At 40.7% G+C, this 18713-nt stretch overlaps 1 protein-coding gene across 6 annotated transcripts in view; it reads right to left on the reverse strand.

The window, feature by feature from the left end:
- VDAC3 (voltage dependent anion channel 3) overlaps nucleotides 1-18713 on the reverse strand; it is a 42335-nt gene that overhangs the window by 10661 nt on the left and 12961 nt on the right. For 4 of the 6 annotated variants that reach the window (XM_039522464.1, XM_039522463.1, XM_039522461.1 and 1 more), the window contains exons 2-6: nucleotides 17936-18007; nucleotides 15428-15477; nucleotides 13852-13854; nucleotides 8500-8652; nucleotides 2379-2431 (exon numbers count right to left, since the gene is read on the reverse strand). In XM_039522464.1, the coding sequence (XP_039378398.1) occupies nucleotides 2379-2431; nucleotides 8500-8652; nucleotides 13852-13854; nucleotides 15428-15477; nucleotides 17936-18002 (326 nt within the window). In that variant the 5' untranslated portion in view covers nucleotides 18003-18007. The remainder of the gene's footprint in view (nucleotides 1-2378; nucleotides 2432-8499; nucleotides 8653-13851; nucleotides 13855-15427; nucleotides 15478-17935; nucleotides 18008-18713) is intronic. The other 2 variants (XM_039522462.1, XM_039522466.1) reach the window with 1 other exon arrangement.

The following is an 18713-nucleotide window of genomic DNA, read 5'->3' on the forward strand; positions in this document are numbered from 1 at the left end:
ATTGCCACTTGCTTATCCACTGTCAGTGCAGCTCTCAGTTTGGTGGGTCAGTGAGCTTCAGGGCTGGAGTGAGCTTCACAAACAGTTCCAGAAAAGTGGCCTTGCACATTCAAAAGTTCTGCAGCCACTGCTCATAATCCCATATCTCCGTAATGATGCAATCCCACCAATCGGTACTTGTTTCTTGGGACCAGAACCAGCTCTCCACCATGGCTTCCAGCAAGGCTACTTGAAAGGAATTGTCATATTCCATCTGATGGCTCCTCTGAAAATACTGCAGGAATAGGAGCATTGAGTTTGCAACAGTGCAGAGCTGTGCGGGACCCATGCTTCTCTAGAGATGGCGTACTCCCAGGTACGCTAGGCATTTGAAAAGTGAAATATTATGGGATGTAGATAAAATGAGAGGAAGGAGAAAAATACATCATGGGATGTTCGAGCTATGTTCCCAGTCACTCTCAGGAGAATGTTTTGTCCCCATGAGGCATTGCAAACCCTTCCCATAACACCCTTCACTAGATGGTGGCAAGTTGCACAGTGAGATAGCTACCCAAAGGTGCACTGCTAGTGAGAATGGGCTCTGCCGACACAAGAGTAGCGTGGAGATGCACAATCAACCTGCTGCAGTGGCTAGAGGTCGACTTAAGTTGACTGAATTTTGTAATGTAGACTTGCCTTAACTCTTCACAATAGCTCAAGCGCCTTAACATCTGCAAAAAGTGATTAATCCTCCTCTTCTCTGAATCTTGTCCTCCCTTGGCTTCTGTGACTGTCCTCTTACGGGTCTCTTCTTACATCTCTAATTGATACACTGAAGGCGCCTGAGGAGGATCTTCCTCATCCCCCCTCCAACTGTGTGTGGGGTTCATCTGTCCTCATCTTTTTTTTCCTCTACATCTTATATCTGGGTCACCTTAGCCGCAAACACAAATTCAACTTCTATCTCTATGCTGACAACTTACAGATCTTCCTCCAGACCCAGCTCCTTTTCTCCAAACAAAAAAGAGTCTCAGCCTGTCTCTGAGATCTCCTTGTGAACATCTAGCCATCAGCTCAAGTTCAACATGACTAAAACACAGCTCCTAATCCTCCCTCTCCCACAAAGCCCTTTCCTACAAGAAGCCTCCTTTCTCTATCACTGTGGACAACAGCAGCATCCTGGCTTGTCACTCAGGCCTGTAACCTGGGCATCATCTTTGACTCGGACCTCTCTCTAGGTCCTTATATCCAGGGTATGTCTAAATCTTGAGGATTCTTGCCACATAACATCTAAGATATGGCCTTTCCCTAGGGAAAGCTCATCCAAGCTCTCAGTCTCATATCACAATTACTGCAACCTCCTTCTCTCTTGCAAATACAATTTTGCCCCACCCATATCCAATTAGAATGCTACTGCAAGAATCATTCTCCTAGCTCATCACTTTTACCATGTCACCTCTCTTTAAATCCATGTAGTGGCTCCTGTCACATCAAACATCGCTTGCTTGTCTTCACTTTCAAGGCCCTTTTGCAGCCTACCCCCACCATCCCTATCATCCCTTATTTGCTACTGAGATGTCAACTCGTGTCTCCAAATGGCCCATGATGCTAGCCTCTGCCACCCACTTGTTAAACTTTCAAACAAACAATCACCTTTGTGCTTTCTCCCATGCTGCCCCTCATGATTCAGTGGAGCTCCCCATAAACATCAGCAAAGCTAACTTATTATCCTCCTTCAAACTCTCGTTTAGTGTGGTGCCTACAAAACAAACAAAAAACCCTGACAATGGTTAAGCTGGTGGTGCACTGATACCACTGCTGATCATGCTGACTAATATTGTCTCACTGTTTCCTTGTATTCTGTTGTCTGTATCTGTTATCTTTTGCCTTATACTTCGATTCTAAGCTCTTTGAGGCAGAGACTGCCTTATTGTTCTGTCTGCGCACAGCACCTAGCACAATGGGGTCATGGTCCAGAACTAGAGCTCCTAGGTGCTATGGTAACACAAATAATAAATACTACTACTACTACTAATCAGGGACACTTTTCTAATTTCACACAATCTCCAATGTTAGAGGTATAGAAGTACCATTTCTTAGTATTTTTATTTATTACACATTTTTAGATGGAGGGGAAATGACATTTTTGAGAGGAATCTATCATCAAATATATTATTATAAACCTGATATTAGCTGTGTCCTTACAAATATTCTACCAAGATCTGCAGAATAAGAAGTTCTTTCTTTTTATCCAGAACGCCTACCTGGATACTGGAATACGACTATTCTCATTTATCACTGCCACTGAAGTCAGACAATTAACTTTTCATTTGGAAAATTTAACATCTGTTTAATCTAATTCTAGGAATCGCTACACAAAATTGAAGTAGGATATTTACCCTGTGTTTGGTACAAATATGGTGTCAAGAGTCAGCTTCAATCCCTCAGCTAACTGCAAAGAAGAAGAAGAAGAAAAAAAAGGTCAAATTATCAAGGTTCCTTCTATTGAAAAAGATGATTTGCTTTATATTCTCTTACCTTACTATAATTCCCATCTCCTCTTCTTGTCTGAATAGAAGAATCACATGATCTTTTGTACAAAAAGTAAGTAATTTGCAGAGAACTCCATATTGAAGAATTAGTTTGAGTGAATAAAGCAAGTAACTTCACTAGTTTTACACTTTCCCAGATACCAAAGCGGTGGGCACCTTATAAATATGTACTTAGAGAGCATAAGAATGGCCATACTGAGTCAGACCAATGGTCCATCCAGCCCCGTATCTTGTCTTCTGACAGTGGCCAATGCCAGGTGCTTCAGAGGAAAGGAACAGAACAGGTAATCAAGTGACCCATCCCCTGTTGCCCATTCCCAGCTTCTGGCAAACAGAGGCTAAGGACATCATCCCTGCCCATCCTGACTAATAGCCATTGATGGGCCTGAACTTATCTACATTATCAACACCGAGGATGGAGTGGAGGTTCAGGATAATCTAGGCATGGCCCAATGTCTAAACAAATACTTTGCCTCAGTCTTTAATGAGGAGCTTAGGGATAATGGCAGGATGACAAATGGGAATGAGGATATGAGGTAGATATTAACACACCCAAGGTAGAAGCCAAACTCGAATGGCTTAATGGGACTAAATCAGGGTGCCCAGATAATCTTCATCCAAGAATATTAAAGGAACTGGCACATGAAATTGCAAGCCCATTAGCAAGAATTTTTAATGAATCTGTAAACTCAAGGGTTGTACCATAGGACTGGAGAAATGCTTACATAGTTCCTATTTTTAAGAAAGGAAAAAAAAAAGTGATCCGGTAACTACAGGCCTGTTTGACATCTGTAGTATGCAAGGTCTTGAAAATTTTTTTGAAGGAGAAAGTAGTTAAGGACATTGAGGTCAATGGTAATTGGGACAAAATACAACATGGTTTTACAAAGGTAGATCGTGCCAAACCAACCTGATCTCCTTTGAGAAGGTAACAGGTTTTTTAGACAAAAGAAATGCAGTGGATCTAATTTACCTCGATTTCAGTAAGGCATTTGATACAGTTCCACATGGGGAATTATTAGTTAAATTGGAAAAGACGGGGATTAATATGAAAATTGAAAGGTGGACAAGGAACTGGTTAAAGGGGAGACTACAACGGATCATACCGAAAAGTGAACTGTCAGGCTGGAGGGAGGTTACTAGTGGAGTTCCTCAGGGATAGGTTTTGGGACCAATCTCATTTAATCTTTTTATTACTGACCTTGGCACAAAAAGTGGGAATGTGCTGATAAAGTCTGCGGATGACACTAAGCTGTGAGGTATTGCCAATACAGAGAAGGACCAGGATATCCTACAGAAAGATCTGGATGACCTTGTAAACTGGAGTAATAGTAATAGGATGAAGTTTAATAGTGAAAAGTGCAAGGTCATGCATTTAGGGATTAACAACAAGAATTTTTGTTATAAACTGAGGACTCAGTTGGAAGTAACAGAGGAGGAGAAGGACCTCGCAGTATTGGTTGATCACAGGATAACTATGAGCCGCCTAATGCGGATTTAGGATGCATGAGGCGAGGTATTTCCAGTAAAGATAAGGAGGTGTTAGTACTGTTATAGAAGGCACTCGTGAGACCTCATCTGGAATACTCTGGGCAGTTCTGGTCTCCCATGTTTAAGAAGGATGAATTCAAACTGGAACAGGTACAGAGAAGGGCTACTAGGATGATCCGAGGAATGGAAAACCTGTCTTGTGAAAGGAGACTCAGAGGTCGGCTTGTTTAGCCTAACCAAAAGAAGGCTGAGGGGAGATCTGATTGCTCTCTATAAATATATCAGAGGGATAAATACCAGGGAGGGAGAGGAATTATTTAAAGCTCAGTACCAATGTGGACACAAGAACAAATGGATATAAAGCCAACACAAAGTTTAGACTTGAAATTAGACGAAGGTTTCTAACCATCAGAGGAATGAAGTTCTGGAACAGCCTTCCAAGAGGAACAGTGGGGGCAAAAGACATATCTGGCTTCAAGACTAAGCTTGAGAAGTTTATGGAGGGGATGGTATGATGGGATAGCCTAATTTTGGCAATTAATTGATCTTTGACTATTAGCGGTAAATATGTCTAATGGCCTGTGATGGGATGTTAGATGGGGTGGGATCTGAGTTACTACAGATAATTCTTTCCTGGGTGTCTGGCTGGTGAGTCTTGCCCACATGCTCAGGGTTTATCTGATCGCCAAAACTGGGGTCAGGAAAGAATTTTCCCCCAGAGGCCCTGGGTTTTTTTTGCCTTCCTCTGCAGCGTGGGGCATGGGTCACTTGCTGGAGGATTCTCTGCACCTTGAAGTCTTTAAGCCACAATTTGAGGACTTCAACAGCCCAGACATAGGTTAGGGGTTTATTACAGGAGTGGGTGGGCGAGATTCTGTGGCCTGCATTGTGCAGGAGGTCAGACTAGATCATCATAATGGTCCCTTCTGACCTTAAAAATATATGAATCTAGTTCTTTTTTAAACCTGTTATACACAACATCCTGTGGCAAACAGTTCTACAGGTTGGCTGTGTGTTGTGCAAAGAAATACTTCCTTTTGTTTGTTTTAAACCTGCTGCCTATTAATTTCATTTGGTGATCCCTAGTTCTTGTGTTATGAGAAGGAGTAAATAACACTTTCTTATTTACTTTCTCCATACCAGTCATGATTTCATAGACCTCTATAATATTCCCCTGACTTGTGTCTCTTTTCCAAGCTGAGAAGTCCCAGCTTTATTAATCTCTCCCATGTGAGGCCTTACATTCAACTTGATGCCATTTCCTCTGTTTCCATGTATGTATATATGTAATGCAAGAACTTTTGAATGCCCCATCCGATCAATTCTGAAATTTCAGAGAATGTTCTAGACGTCAATGGCCAGAAACTTTTTATTTTGGGGGATAATTTGAGCACTGAATGGCAGGAAAATGGGGGACAAAGTTGCTGTCATCTGTTGATGGCATCCATTAACACAGGGGTCAGCAACCTTTCAGAAGTGGTGTGCCAAGTCTTCATGTATTCACTCTAATTTAAGGTTTTGCATGCCAGTAATATATTTGAATGTTTTTAGAAGGTCTCTTTCTATAAGTCTATAATATATAAGTAAACTATTGTTGTATGTAAAGTAAATAAGGTTTTTAAAATGTATAAGAAGCTTCATTTAAAATTAAATTAAAATGCAGAGCCCCCTGGATGGGTGGCCAGGACCTGGGCAGTGTGAGTGCCACTGAAAATCAGCTCGCGTGCCACCTTCAGCACGTGCCATAGGTTGCCTACCCCTGCATTAACGGTTTGCAGCATAACAATACTCCTGCTCAGGGACAGCCAGAGGGAAAGGAGAAAGAGAGAACGCTTTATTCCCTCTCCCTAATGTTCTGCCTCCTCAAAGACAGCACCAGTTGTCCACTCCTTCCTTCTCAACCTTGTGGGAAGAAAGGTATTTCAAGGGGCATGGCAGAGAAAGACAGAGCCTCCATTAGACAAATCTACAGAGCGAGGCCTACATGAGCAATGAAGCATGCTATCCTCTAGTGTGTGTAGGCAGCAGGAGAGGATGCCAGAGTTTCTTCTGCTGCTGCACCAAATGGGCACTCTGTGGGCTTGATTTTAGCTGAAAACAGGTCTTGGTTTTTGATTTTCACCAAAAATCAATAAAACATTCCATGAAATTTTTCAATTAATTGGAAGCAGTTTTCAGAAGTTTTACACGGCACAGAGAAATAATACTGAGCTGAGTGTAGGACCTTGCTTTGTTGGCCAACTAGTAAATCTTTACTTTAATTCTAACCGTTATTTGCACTCACAGCCCTAACTATTTAAATATTTTACATAGCTGGTTGGACAACATCTAAATAGCCCCCTTGTATTGCTGCATATACACCTCTATCCCGATATAACTCTGTCCTCGGGAGCCAAAAAATCTTACCATGTTATAGGTGAAACCGCGTTATATCGAACTTGCTTTGATCTGCCGGAGTGCGCAGCCCCGCCCCCAAGAGCTCTGCTTTACCGCATTATATCCGAATTCGTGTTATATTGGGTCATGTTATCTCAGGCTAGAGGTGTATTAGTTTTTAGGTCATTAATCTTTCTCAGTGTTATGCAACCTTAACTTTGCAAGATGAAATACTTAAAAACCAGGCAATTCCAAAAGTAAGGTTGCTTAACTTTGCCATACTGCACATCTGGCAGGTACAACAATGGAGTAGCCAGACAGTGTTAATGGCTCATCGATACCCATTGAGAAAAGAATCCTCTATCCTAGAGATTTCTCAGAGGAAGCATGTACGCTATAGGGGAGGATTAATACACCTCAAAGCAAAGATCTTTGCAAGCTGGAAGAAAACATAAAAGAGGGGAAGTGACATCACTTGCCTTTCTTCCTCCCAACTCAACACTTGGAAGAAACGTCTGGAGGACAAAGACTTTGAATGGGGGAAGGGAGTCCCAGGCTGGGAAAGAGTTCCAGCCCGTGTATTGAGGAACTGAAACCTGTTTGTACCATCTACACTGCTTAATTCAAATCCTGTTTAGTTTGCAGAACTTAACTTGTTTTTATTTCTTAGATAACCAACTTTGGCCTTTACGCTTGCTACTTATAATCACTTAACATCTATGTTTCTGTAGCTAATAAATGTTTTCTATTCTACTTAAAAAAAGGTGTTTTGGTTGAAGTGTTTGGGAAAACTCAGCTCAGTTTACAAAGACTAGTGTGTCTCCTCTCCACACTGAGGGAGGAGTGGACTGGTTAACGAACTTACACTGGCCAGGCTTTGGACCAGTACAAGATGGTATAGTTCTGGGGTGCAAGGCTGGGGAACTGGTGGAACCTTCCTATTGATGATTCGTGAGTGGCTGGGAAAGCATTCATGTAACTCAGTTGGGTGGATGCCTGTGTAAGTGCAGTACCTGCCAGAGGTTTGTGGCTTGACACAGCACCACAGTGTAAGAGGCAGCCCAGGTTGGTGGGACAGAGGGCTCAGCAGTCCCACAGTCGAGGTTGCATCCCGGGGACCCTGTCACAAACATCATATGTCCATGACACAGTAATCCTCTGTTTATTTTAACAAGGGAAAGGATAGAAAATAGTTCATAAATGCATCATGGCCAAGTTAACTTTAATTTTTAGCTCTTCCTATTATTTGAATGGTTGTTCTTGTAACCTTAATATTGAATTATAGCTAGTTTACTGCATTTCATGTCACAGTAATTTAAGGAAAAAAATAAGATTTGGAGGTATTCAGTGTTTGCAATTTACAGGCGTTGGTGGGTTTTCCAGATCCACAGATTTGTCTAGTCTGTGTGCACATTAAAATTCACAACTACCTTTGTCTTCAGCTATCCACCTCATGCTGTTTACAAGAGCAGCTGGCTCCACTAGCAGAGCTTGGAGGCAATTCTGAGGCAGAGAACAGGCTCAATTGTGCATCTTTCCACGCCTTAGAATAAAAGTGCCTCCTCCACCCGCTGCTATATTTGTTTTGTAATGTAAGTTAATAAGTATGTAGGGTCAAATTACAGTACAAACCAAATGGGACAACTGCTTCATTTTTGAAAGATTAGATTTAAAACCTGGCTTAGGTCATAAATGAAAATCAAGGACTCCTCTAGTTCTTAATGGATATATTTACATATCAGAAAATAACCTCACAATTTATTAAAATACAATAGGAATACTCAGAATGCCCATCTGCAACAGCAGTCGTGCTGCAAGTCTGAATGATGATGTACAGTATTGTGTGAGGACATTTGTCTGCTCTACCTGTCTGCACTACAACTCCACCTTTAAGAACATCAAATTCAGAAACAAAGTTACATGAAAATTCCCACACACTGTACAAAAAGAATGAATTAAGGTATTCCTGTCTATTCTATATTTTAACTAGGCCTAATTTACCACAGCTCTCCTATAATTTGCATCTTCTATTGGTTTATTCTTAACACAGTATTTTTATCTGACTTGCTGAATCGCTTTCATAATTTCCACTTTCTCTTACCTTATCCTCCATGGACACCTCTGTCCCCAGGGTGTTGTCTGTGTTCCATTTCTGGGTGAATGTAAGTCCATAGTCCTTGATCTTGTATTTGGTCTCTAGACTGCCTGAGGCCTTGCCTGTGTCTGTGTTGGAGGAACCAGTGGTGGTAAATTCCTGGCAAAAACACCAGACAAGAATTAACACACATTAAATTTAGTTAAGTAATTTCTACTTGATGAGTCCCATCCCTTTGAACCAGTGGTTCTCAACTTTTTCTGAAGCATGCCCCCCACTTTTTTTTTTTTTTAAATAAATCTGGAGCACAGCCCTTGCAAAATGTGACATTCTAATGATGGAACTGGGGACATTAATACATTAGTGGAATCAAAGAGGATTCTATTTTAACTAAAATCAGTCCATTGACCCTGCTGTCTAACTCTGCATAGACTAGGAAACCTTTTAAAAGCACATAGTTTAATAGCCACAAAGTTTTCCAAGGCAGTATTTCTCAATTTCAGAAAAGAGTGCAATCCCCGTGTGCCATGTCACAATGCCACTCACTCAGATTTGCTCCAGCCACCCCTCTGTCATGAGAGGGTGGCTGGGCCAAATTTGAGCAGATGGTATTGCAACCCCATGATTGAGTGGGAAGGCTTGCTGAGTCCCCCTAGAAAGTTTGATAAGACCATAAGAATGGGCATACTATGTCCATCCAGCCCAGTATTTTGTTTTCCAAAAATGACCACTGCCAGATGTTATAGAGGGAATGAACCGAACAGGGGAATTATCGAGTGATCCATCCCATCGTTCAGTCCCAGCATCTAGCAGTCAGACATTTAGGGATACTCAGAACGTGGGGTTGTGTCCCTGACCATCTTGTTTAATAGTCATCGATGGTCCCATTCTCCATGAACTAGTCTAATTTTTTATTGAACCCAGTTACACTTTTGACCTTTACAACATCCCCTAGCAACAAGTTCCACAAGTTGACTGTGCAGTGTGTCAAGCAGTACTTCCTTTTGTTTTAAACCTGCTGCCTCTTAATTTCATAGGATGACCCCTGGTTCTTGTCCCTATTCACTTTCTCCACCGTTAATGATTTTATAGACCTCTATCAACTCCCCCTTCCCCTTAGTTTCTTTTCTAACCTGAACAGTCCCAGGCTTTTTAATCTCTCCTATGGAAGCTGTTCCATACCACTAATCATTTTTGTTGTTCTCTAAACATTTTCCAATTCTAATATATCTTTTTTTTTGAGATTGGGCAACAAGAACTGCATGCGGTAGTCAAGGTGTGGGTGTATAAGATTTATATAGTAGCATTAAGATGCTAGCTGAGAACTGCTGCTTTAAAACATTTGTTTAATCATTTTACACCCTCATGATTTTCATCATAATACCTGGACCCAGATGACTGGATGATAGATAAAAAGGGCTCCAGAGGTGATCCTGGCAATTACGGGCAGGTAAGCCTAACTTTAGTACCAGGCAAATTGGTTTACACTGTAGTAAAGAACAGAATGATCAAACACATATATGAACACGATTTGTTGGGGAAGAGTCAACATGCCTTTTGTAAAGGGAAATCAAGGTTTCACCAATCAGACTTTTGATATGGTCAACAAACATGTGAACAAGAATATTTAGTAGATATAGTGTATTTGGACTTTCAAGAAGCCTTTGACAAGATCTCTAACCAAAGGCTCTTAAGCCAAGTAAGCAGTCATGGGGTAAGAGGGAAGGTTCTCTCCTGTCTTCTAACCAGTTACTGATCCATGAAACTGGATAGGAATAAATGGTCAGTTTTTAAAAGGAGAGAGGTAAATAATGGGGTCCCCCAAGGATCTGTACTGGGACCAGTGTTGTTCAACGCATGCATAAATTATCTGGAAAAAGGGGTCAATAATTAGGTAGCAGACTTTGCAGACAATACAAAATTACTCAAGATTGTAGTCAGCTTTGGACTTAACTAAGAGTTACAAAGGGATCTCACAAAACTGGGTGACTGGGGAAACAAAATGAAGATGAAATTCAATGGTGGTAAGTGCAATGTAATGCACATTGGAAAACATAATCCCAACTATCCATGCAAAAAGATGGGGTCTCAATTAGCTATTACCACTCAAAAAAAGAGATCTTAGAGTCAATGTGGATAGTCCTCTGAAAACATCTGCTCAATGTGCACAGGCAGTCAAAAAAAAGCTAACAATGTTAGGAACCATAGGGAAAGGGATAGATAATGAGATAGTAAATATTATAATGCCACTATATAAAGCCATGGTATGCCAACACCTTGAATACTGCATGCAGTGCTGGTCACTCCATTTCAAAAAGGATATATTAGAATTGGAAAAAGTACAGAGGAAGGCAACAAAAGTGATTACCGGTATGGAACAGCTTCCATATGAGGAGAGGTTAAGACGACCGGGACTATTCAGCTTGGGAAAAAGACAATTAACAACGGACGTGATAGAGATTTATCAAATCATGAATGGTGTGGAAAAAGCAAATAAGGAAATGTTATTTACCCCTTCACATGACACAAGAGCCAGGGGTCACAAAACAACCAAAAGGAAATACTTCTTCACACAACGCACAGTCAACCTTTAAAACTCATTGCCAAGGTCATGCTGTGAAGGCCAAAAGTATAACTGGGTTCAAAAATGAATTAGATAAGTTCCTGGAGGATAGGTCCATCAATGGCTATTAGCCAAGATGACCTGCAATGCAACCACATGCTCTGGGTGTCCTTAAGCCTCTGTCTGCCTGATGCTGGCACTGAACAACAGAGGTGGACCACTTCATAAATCACCCTGTTCTGTTCCTTTCCTCTGCAGTAGCTGGCATTGGCCGCTGCCGGAAGACAGAATATTGGGCTAGATAGATCATTGGTCTGATTCATTATGGCTGTTCTTATGACCCCTTTCCCCAAACCTTTTTATTCTACTTCTTACCATTGAACATAATTCTTTCTGTAACTCAGTTGCCTACTTCCTGACCCAGTCCTCTAGTGCACTACTGAACTCCAAATCCTTAAGACAAAAGGTCATCAAACTGGAGAAATTCTAGTGCAAAAGACACTTCCCTCCATTGTAATGTCTGGATAAATCCCAAAGACTTCCCTCAAGCCACCTTCTGGTCTGGAAAAAATCATCATTTTATTATTCTGTATTCTTTAAAGACTTCAAAAATCCTTGGTCATTATTCAGTTACATTAGGTCACTTCTTCACTACGCTGTATCCCTCTTCTTTTTCACCTACAAAGCCTGCCATATTCTTCCATTCTAAAACTGCAGTAGTATATGATACCCACCAGCTCCACCCTCTCTTTTTCCCCTTACATAGATTCAGTCCTCACACATCCTGCACCCAGACTCCCATCTATTCAGAACACTGCATCCACCTTCTAACCTTTACACATGAACATAATCACATCACCACAACTCTTAAAGGGCTCCAAAGGCCCGCTATCTACAAGCAAAATCGCACTCCTCACCCTCAAGGCATTGCCCTGCCAAGACTCTCCCTTCTATTTCTCCAATCTCTTTTCTCCTTATACTCTACTGGCTTCACCTGCTCTTCCAATTCTGACCACCTCTTTACCCTCCTTTATGAGGTCCATTCTTTGATGCTGCTACACCAGCTGGTGAACTATCTGTCCCTTTTCTCTACCTCGCAGATACTTTTGTAAAATATAGCTCAAAACCCACATCTTCCTACGCTGCCTACAGCCAGCCAGATGCTGGCCAGTTCCCCATACAGTAGGGTTTCTTATTATCAAGACTATGCCTCTCCTTGTCAACTGTCCGCATCTACTGTCTAACCCTCTTGTAACTAACTCAGTAAATGCTGTGTGAACATATGAACAACACATTAACTGTATGGTACATTCTGATTATAGTTATAATGCACATCAGGCAAGTTATGAGAAGTGTCTGACAAAAGACAATTTCAGTTCCCATCTTTGGAACTCTAATTGTAAAGATTAGACTTGTTACAAGCCTTTGAGAACTTGTATTCTTAGATGGCACATACTCTATTTCCACACTTCCAGGCGAATGCAATGTGCTATAAGTTTCAGGAAACTCAGACTTGGAACAGTTTTAAGTACCAGAGGGGTACTAACAAAAACATTTCTGTCACAATATGCAAGATGGCACTTACTTTCTGATTATGCCATGCTGCAACAGCACACAACTGTCTTAAAATAAATCCATCCAGACATCAAAGGAAAATATAGGATCGAGATCAGGAAACTGACTTCTGTGGTTGATTAGCCTTTAAATAGTTTTCAGGCTCCAAATGTAAGTGCACAAATCTCTGATTTGTTACTTCTGTGAAACTGTTTAAAGAGACCAATCTATAACTGACTTTAAAAATCTCTCATTTGATCTTAATGCAGATCATCAATCTAAATGGCTGAACAGATTTCTCAGATCAAAGGACAAGAAAAAGATCTTGTCTGCCCTTTCCACTAAACACAGTGAAGAGAAAGAATCCTGCTGTCATATGATCAAAAGCAGAAGGATTTTCCTAGCAGTTAGAACTGGATCTCCTTCTGAGAGAGGACAGCGCAGAGTCAACATTTGTTACCATTCATCTCTAGACTGTCAAAAGCAGAGTTGTGATTGGATCATGTCCCGTGAGAGCATTTCTGAAATCCTCTGCCTCAGAATGCCAGACTGGCTTAATTTCATACACCAGTCTGAACCAGTCCTCAAGCTCAACTTCATAACTGACCTTTCAGCTCACTGTGGCAGACATCTTAGAAAAACATGAGACACTTAGTAAGACACTGAACCAGTTGTGCTGTATGAAGCAACAACATCTGAAAGAAAAGCCTGCGAGGGAATGAAAGTTGTATATGAAGGTTCTATCTATCAAACTTAGAGAGCTCAACACACGGTAAAACTACTTGCTGTTATATCAAGACAGAGTGTGGCTTCCATTTGTACCCAATTATGTGGCACATCCCTCATTTTGGTTCCCACCTCACTTCCATCCCACACAAGCCTGCTGTTCTTTCATTGTTAATGCAAAATACTGATATTAGAAATGCTAAATCATGATTCTGAAATGACAGAAAATTGTATCTATACCACATCATTTCTAGATTCCTTTCCTCTTATTTTTGTTGCGTTTCTATGGTTCTTTGACACAGACTTTAAATACCGGTGTTATACAATTGGGTTATAGTGGAGTGTAAGCTATGCACACAGGAATGCTTCATGTCAGTTACCATTTTTCCTTCACCTCCTAAATAGATTAGGAATGTCAATGTGTGTCACAGTCCAGAACAAAGTATGTAAAAGCAGGAAAGCCCATTAGAAAGTGACAACAGGAAGAAATACACAAGAACAATCACTATTCTTACCAGCTGAATAAGTAGCCAAAACCAAAGTTGCATGGAAAGGGGAGAAAACATTTGAGAAATTAAGGATTTTGATCAATCAGCAAACTTAGTCAGATTTGAATGTTCTCTGTATACATTCTGGCAATTATTTAACACAACAGCCTCAGTATAATATTCTTAGCATTTGAAAATTACAATGCATTGCTAAACAAATTGCCTAAAAAACCCTGATATTTCATACTTCAGAGCTATTTCATTTCAGTCACAATAAAAAACTTGTATTCCCCATATCTTTGCTATCTCACTGTGGTAATCCACTTAACTGTGACAAACTACAAAACAACAAGCTACCTGCTGCTATAAGAATGAATTAAGATGTTTGTGCATTTGTGAGGTGTGAATGTACAACCAGAAGGGAGAGCTGAAGCAAATACGGGCACGGCAGAAGTTGAAAAGTAATGTGAGTGAAGCAAGCATAAATGGCACTGTAGACATGCATGCACAGGAGTGCAAAAGACCATGCAAGAATAAGCATGCCTAGTGTGGAGATATTCTTGAGGGTAAAGGTAAAAAATATGGATTCTATTCCTCGCTCTGTCAAGCTTCCTGTGAGATCATGGGGAACTAATAATTTTCCCCTTCTGTAAAATGGGAATTATGATATTTTGTACTTTTCAGAGATCCTGTGAGATTTAATTCAGTAATGCATGTCAAATGCTGTCAAAGCCTCATGTAATAGATGCTATAGAAATGCTATGATTCATTATTAAGCTTAGCAGCATAAGCATAAAGGAGCAGCATTCAACCCATTTTGAACAGAACTAGAAATGCAAGCCCAAGCACAATAAAACTCCAGCTAAATTATGTCCCCCAGGTCACCAATGGTGTCAAAGATTCAAACACTCCCTTTAAATCCAGCGAAGATCTCTGGCAATATTTTGATGGTGGGAACTTGGGAGTATAGCTTTTGCAAAGCCAGCCAGCTCTCAACTTCATCCAAAACCTCATTTAGCTAAAGTTTTTTGGTGTCCTGAGTCCTTTGCATAAATAGTTAATTCAGGATTATGAATCCAGACTAATAGTAGTGGATGATCTGGCCTGCATCCATAAGCAGAGATGTGAGTCTAAATTTAGCTATAAAAAGGTAGTGAGAGAATACACATGACTGGAAGCATGACAATGGAAACCCATTCTGAAGACACCACGAAGAAGGAAGAGTGAACAAATGTACCTGTGCAAATCCTAACATAATGACAGCATGCTATGTGAAAGTTTGTGTAGATCACAGAGAAAATACTGAGACACCAATTCTTTACATCATTCTAGTAGCACACCACTCACCTCCAGGCATTAAAATGAGATGAAACAGAAAAGTAGTAAATACCAGTGAATTACTTTTGTTATTAAAGGAGGTTTACTCTCATCTTTGCTAGACTTATGTCATTTATCAGAGGGGTAGCCGTGTTAGTCTGGATCTGTAAAAGCAGCAGAGTGTCCTGTGGCACCTTATAGACTAACAGACGTATTGGAGCATGAGCTTTCGTGGGTGAATACCCACTTTGTCGGATGCATGTCATTCAAAGTCTTCAGTACTCACCACTCCACTGGAAGACTTGGTCTTCAGCTCTAACTTGACCATTCCAAATCCTGAAACAGAAAAATTCACAAGTTTCTATAACAAGAATATAATAGACACTTACTCCAGTATGAAACACGTTGGGAGTGTTTGCTTGAAACAGCCCACCCTGTTACGAGGTGCTGATCTTCCTGGGAAAGTATTAAGTGGTTTCTGATGATTCACCAAGGTAGGTGGCTCATTATCCATTGGGATGTAAGGGAGGCAGAAGTGTCTATTTTAGAGTACAACTAGGGTGTGGGCTGAGCAGTCCCGAATTGGATTAATACATTTTAAGACCAGAAGGGAACATTATGATCATCTGTCTGAACTGCTGCATAACACAGGCCAGAGAATTTCATCTAGTTACATACTTGAGGCAAGAATTACATCTACTTGAGCTAGGGCATATTTTTAGTAAAACATCCAATCTTTACTTAAGAGACAAAGTGATTACCCCTTGATGAATTGTTCCAATGGTTAATCATATTTACTGTTAGATATTTGTGCCTTATTTTTCATCTGAATTTGTCTAGCGTCAATGGATCTCATTAGACATTTGTCTTCCAGACTGAAGATATCATCAGATATCTTTTCTCCATTTAGATACTTGTAGACTGGGATCAAACCACCTTTTAACCTTCTCTTTTAGAAGCTAAATAAATGGACATGTTTAAGTCTCTCATTGCAAGGCAGGTCTTCCAGCCCTCAAATAATTTGTGTAGCTCTTTTCTGAAAGCTGTCCAATTTGTCAACATCTTTTTTGTCATAGTCTCACCAATACCACATACACAAATAATATCATTTCCTTATTCCTGCTTTATATTCCTTTGTTTACACATCCCAGAACAACATTTGCTCTCTCTTTAGGCTGAAAATCTAGAAGCAGCTAAGACTAGAAAGAAAGCTTGAGCTGAAATTGTTCAAAATATAGTTTGGTCTTTGTTAACAAAGACCAGTCTGAAAAATGGTGAGTTTTTGACTTTACAGTGTGTGAACTTTGTTTAGAGCAGTTTGGAAAACGCACCCACTCACACACTGTTTAATAACAAAATTTCACAAAATAAATGATTTCAGAATTCATGACATGTCACCAGGGGCGGTCGCGCTTTTTGCCGCTCTGGGCAGTCATGCTGGAGGGACGGGAGTCAGGAGCAGGGGAGCCGCGGACCTCAGACTGGCATGACTGCTGGTCGCGTGCTGGTCGCTCGACGGCCCGGACCCGCGGACGCTGCGAGGGTTCCGGCTCCCAGGCTGAGCAGCCGCAGCAGTGCGCGGAGGTCCAGGTCCAGCCGGCGGCAGCCCGCGCCGCTCGCGCAGTCATGCCTGGGCCAGTCCTCTCCTCCTCCGTGGGGGGACCTCCCGCATGCATGGGACAGACAGGTCCACCGGCCCAGCCTGCCGCCCCCCCGGCCGCAGGGGACGCCCCCTAGAGTTTGCCGCCCTAGGCACCAGCCCCTGCATGTCACTGTACTGAGAGTCTCAGGATTCCCATAACGGACCATAATTTAAATCAGTCACAGGCAATGAAAATACAGAAAGCTAGATGGACTGTATCTTTGTATCTCTCAAAGCAGTTATTCAAATGAATTTATATGACATATATAAATCTAAAATTCCCAGATGCAAAAGAAAAAAAAAATCAAACCAAAGGTCAACTATTAATTGGAAGATCAACACTTTTACCACTTCCCCCAATACAGAGACAGATATTAGCAATTTTCCTTTAAAAATTCTTACAGCAGATGAAGAAATGATCATCAGGTAGGAAGAAATTCATATGAAGATCCAGGAAAATACTTAAATATACATATATAGAAAAAAGCCACTTCTTTATCAGCTATATAGTGCTAGTTTTATGCCACAAACAATGTAAATACCGCATTAAGCCATTGTTCATGTAAATTATCAAGAATTGCAAACAAGAGAACAGTTCAAGTAGAGAGTTCCTCCCCTAGAGAGACTTTCTGGTTTTCTTTTAAAATAACATTTTCCAGTTTAAAGTGCTCTAAATTATTTGTACTGTGTCCAACATTACACATAATTTTGTCTCAAACAACATAGGAGCACTCTACCTGAGGGGATCGTTTGTTGCCAATGGTCTGCTATGGCAACTTACATCGAAAGGTTGGACCTAATTATACATATTCCTGTATATAATAAAGAAGGTGAGAAGCACTGCATCCTCTATAAAAGGCTGAGGACACTGGAACACTTCTCACTATTCAAATTACATTTTGTGGCATCTCTCTGACCAAGACTCAAAACAGTTTCCTTTCTAGTTTGTTTGATACACATTTATGGTGTGATAATATATTCAGTAAGTAGCACTAAATATTTTCTCTCTCTCTCTCTCTCGTACTTACTTGGTCACATTATTACTACAAAATATTATTTCTGTGAATACATATGTAAATATTGTTATTACATTTCTTAGGTGCCTTAACAAAAGTAAGTTTATTAGCATCAATATATGATCACGCTGCTTACCATATCCTTTGTTGAATACATCCCTGGCGGATTTCCCCAGGTCACAGTAGGACGGTGGGACAGCCATTGGGTCTGAAAAGATTAGAAGTGGAGAGAACCCAGAGTTTACAATACAGAGCCAAAAATCTTACTAAGCAGAGAGACCTTCCTTACTTCCATGTTGTTTTGTCAGAAAGAACAAAAGGTATTTTATCATATCAGAAATTTAACATAAGCCAACGTATAATTCAGAATCACTGTACCCCAAAAGTGGAATTAAATTCTAGCAATGTACTTGTCCCAGAATCTGCTAATATTGTATCAGAGAAAGAACCCAACAATTTATTGACTCCATTTCTGTTCCAACAATTGAATGCTCCTTTCATGATAGGAACTGTTCTGACAAGAGCCCTAGGTGAAATACCCCAGGGTGGAGAATACTCATAGAATTGCAGGACTGGCAGGGATCGCGAGAGATCTTCTAGTCCAGTCCCCTGCACTGAAGGAAGTATTATCTAGACCATCCCTGACAGGCGTTTGTCTAACCTGCTTTAAAAATCTCCAATGATGGAGATTCCACAACCTCCCTAAGCAATTTATTCCAGTGCTTATCCATCCTGACAGCTAGGAAGTTTTTCCTAATGTACAATCTAACCTCCAGCTCATTGATTCCCCAAGGTTAAAGAGAAATTTTTTTCTCCTTCCTCCTTGTAACAACCTTTTGTGTACTTAAAAACTGTTATGTCCCCCTTCTGTCTTCTCTTCTCCAGACTAAACAAACCCAATTTTTAAAATCTTC

Source organism: Mauremys reevesii, linkage group 2, assembly GCF_016161935.1.
Source record: "Mauremys reevesii isolate NIE-2019 linkage group 2, ASM1616193v1, whole genome shotgun sequence".
NCBI lineage: Eukaryota > Metazoa > Chordata > Testudines > Geoemydidae > Mauremys > Mauremys reevesii.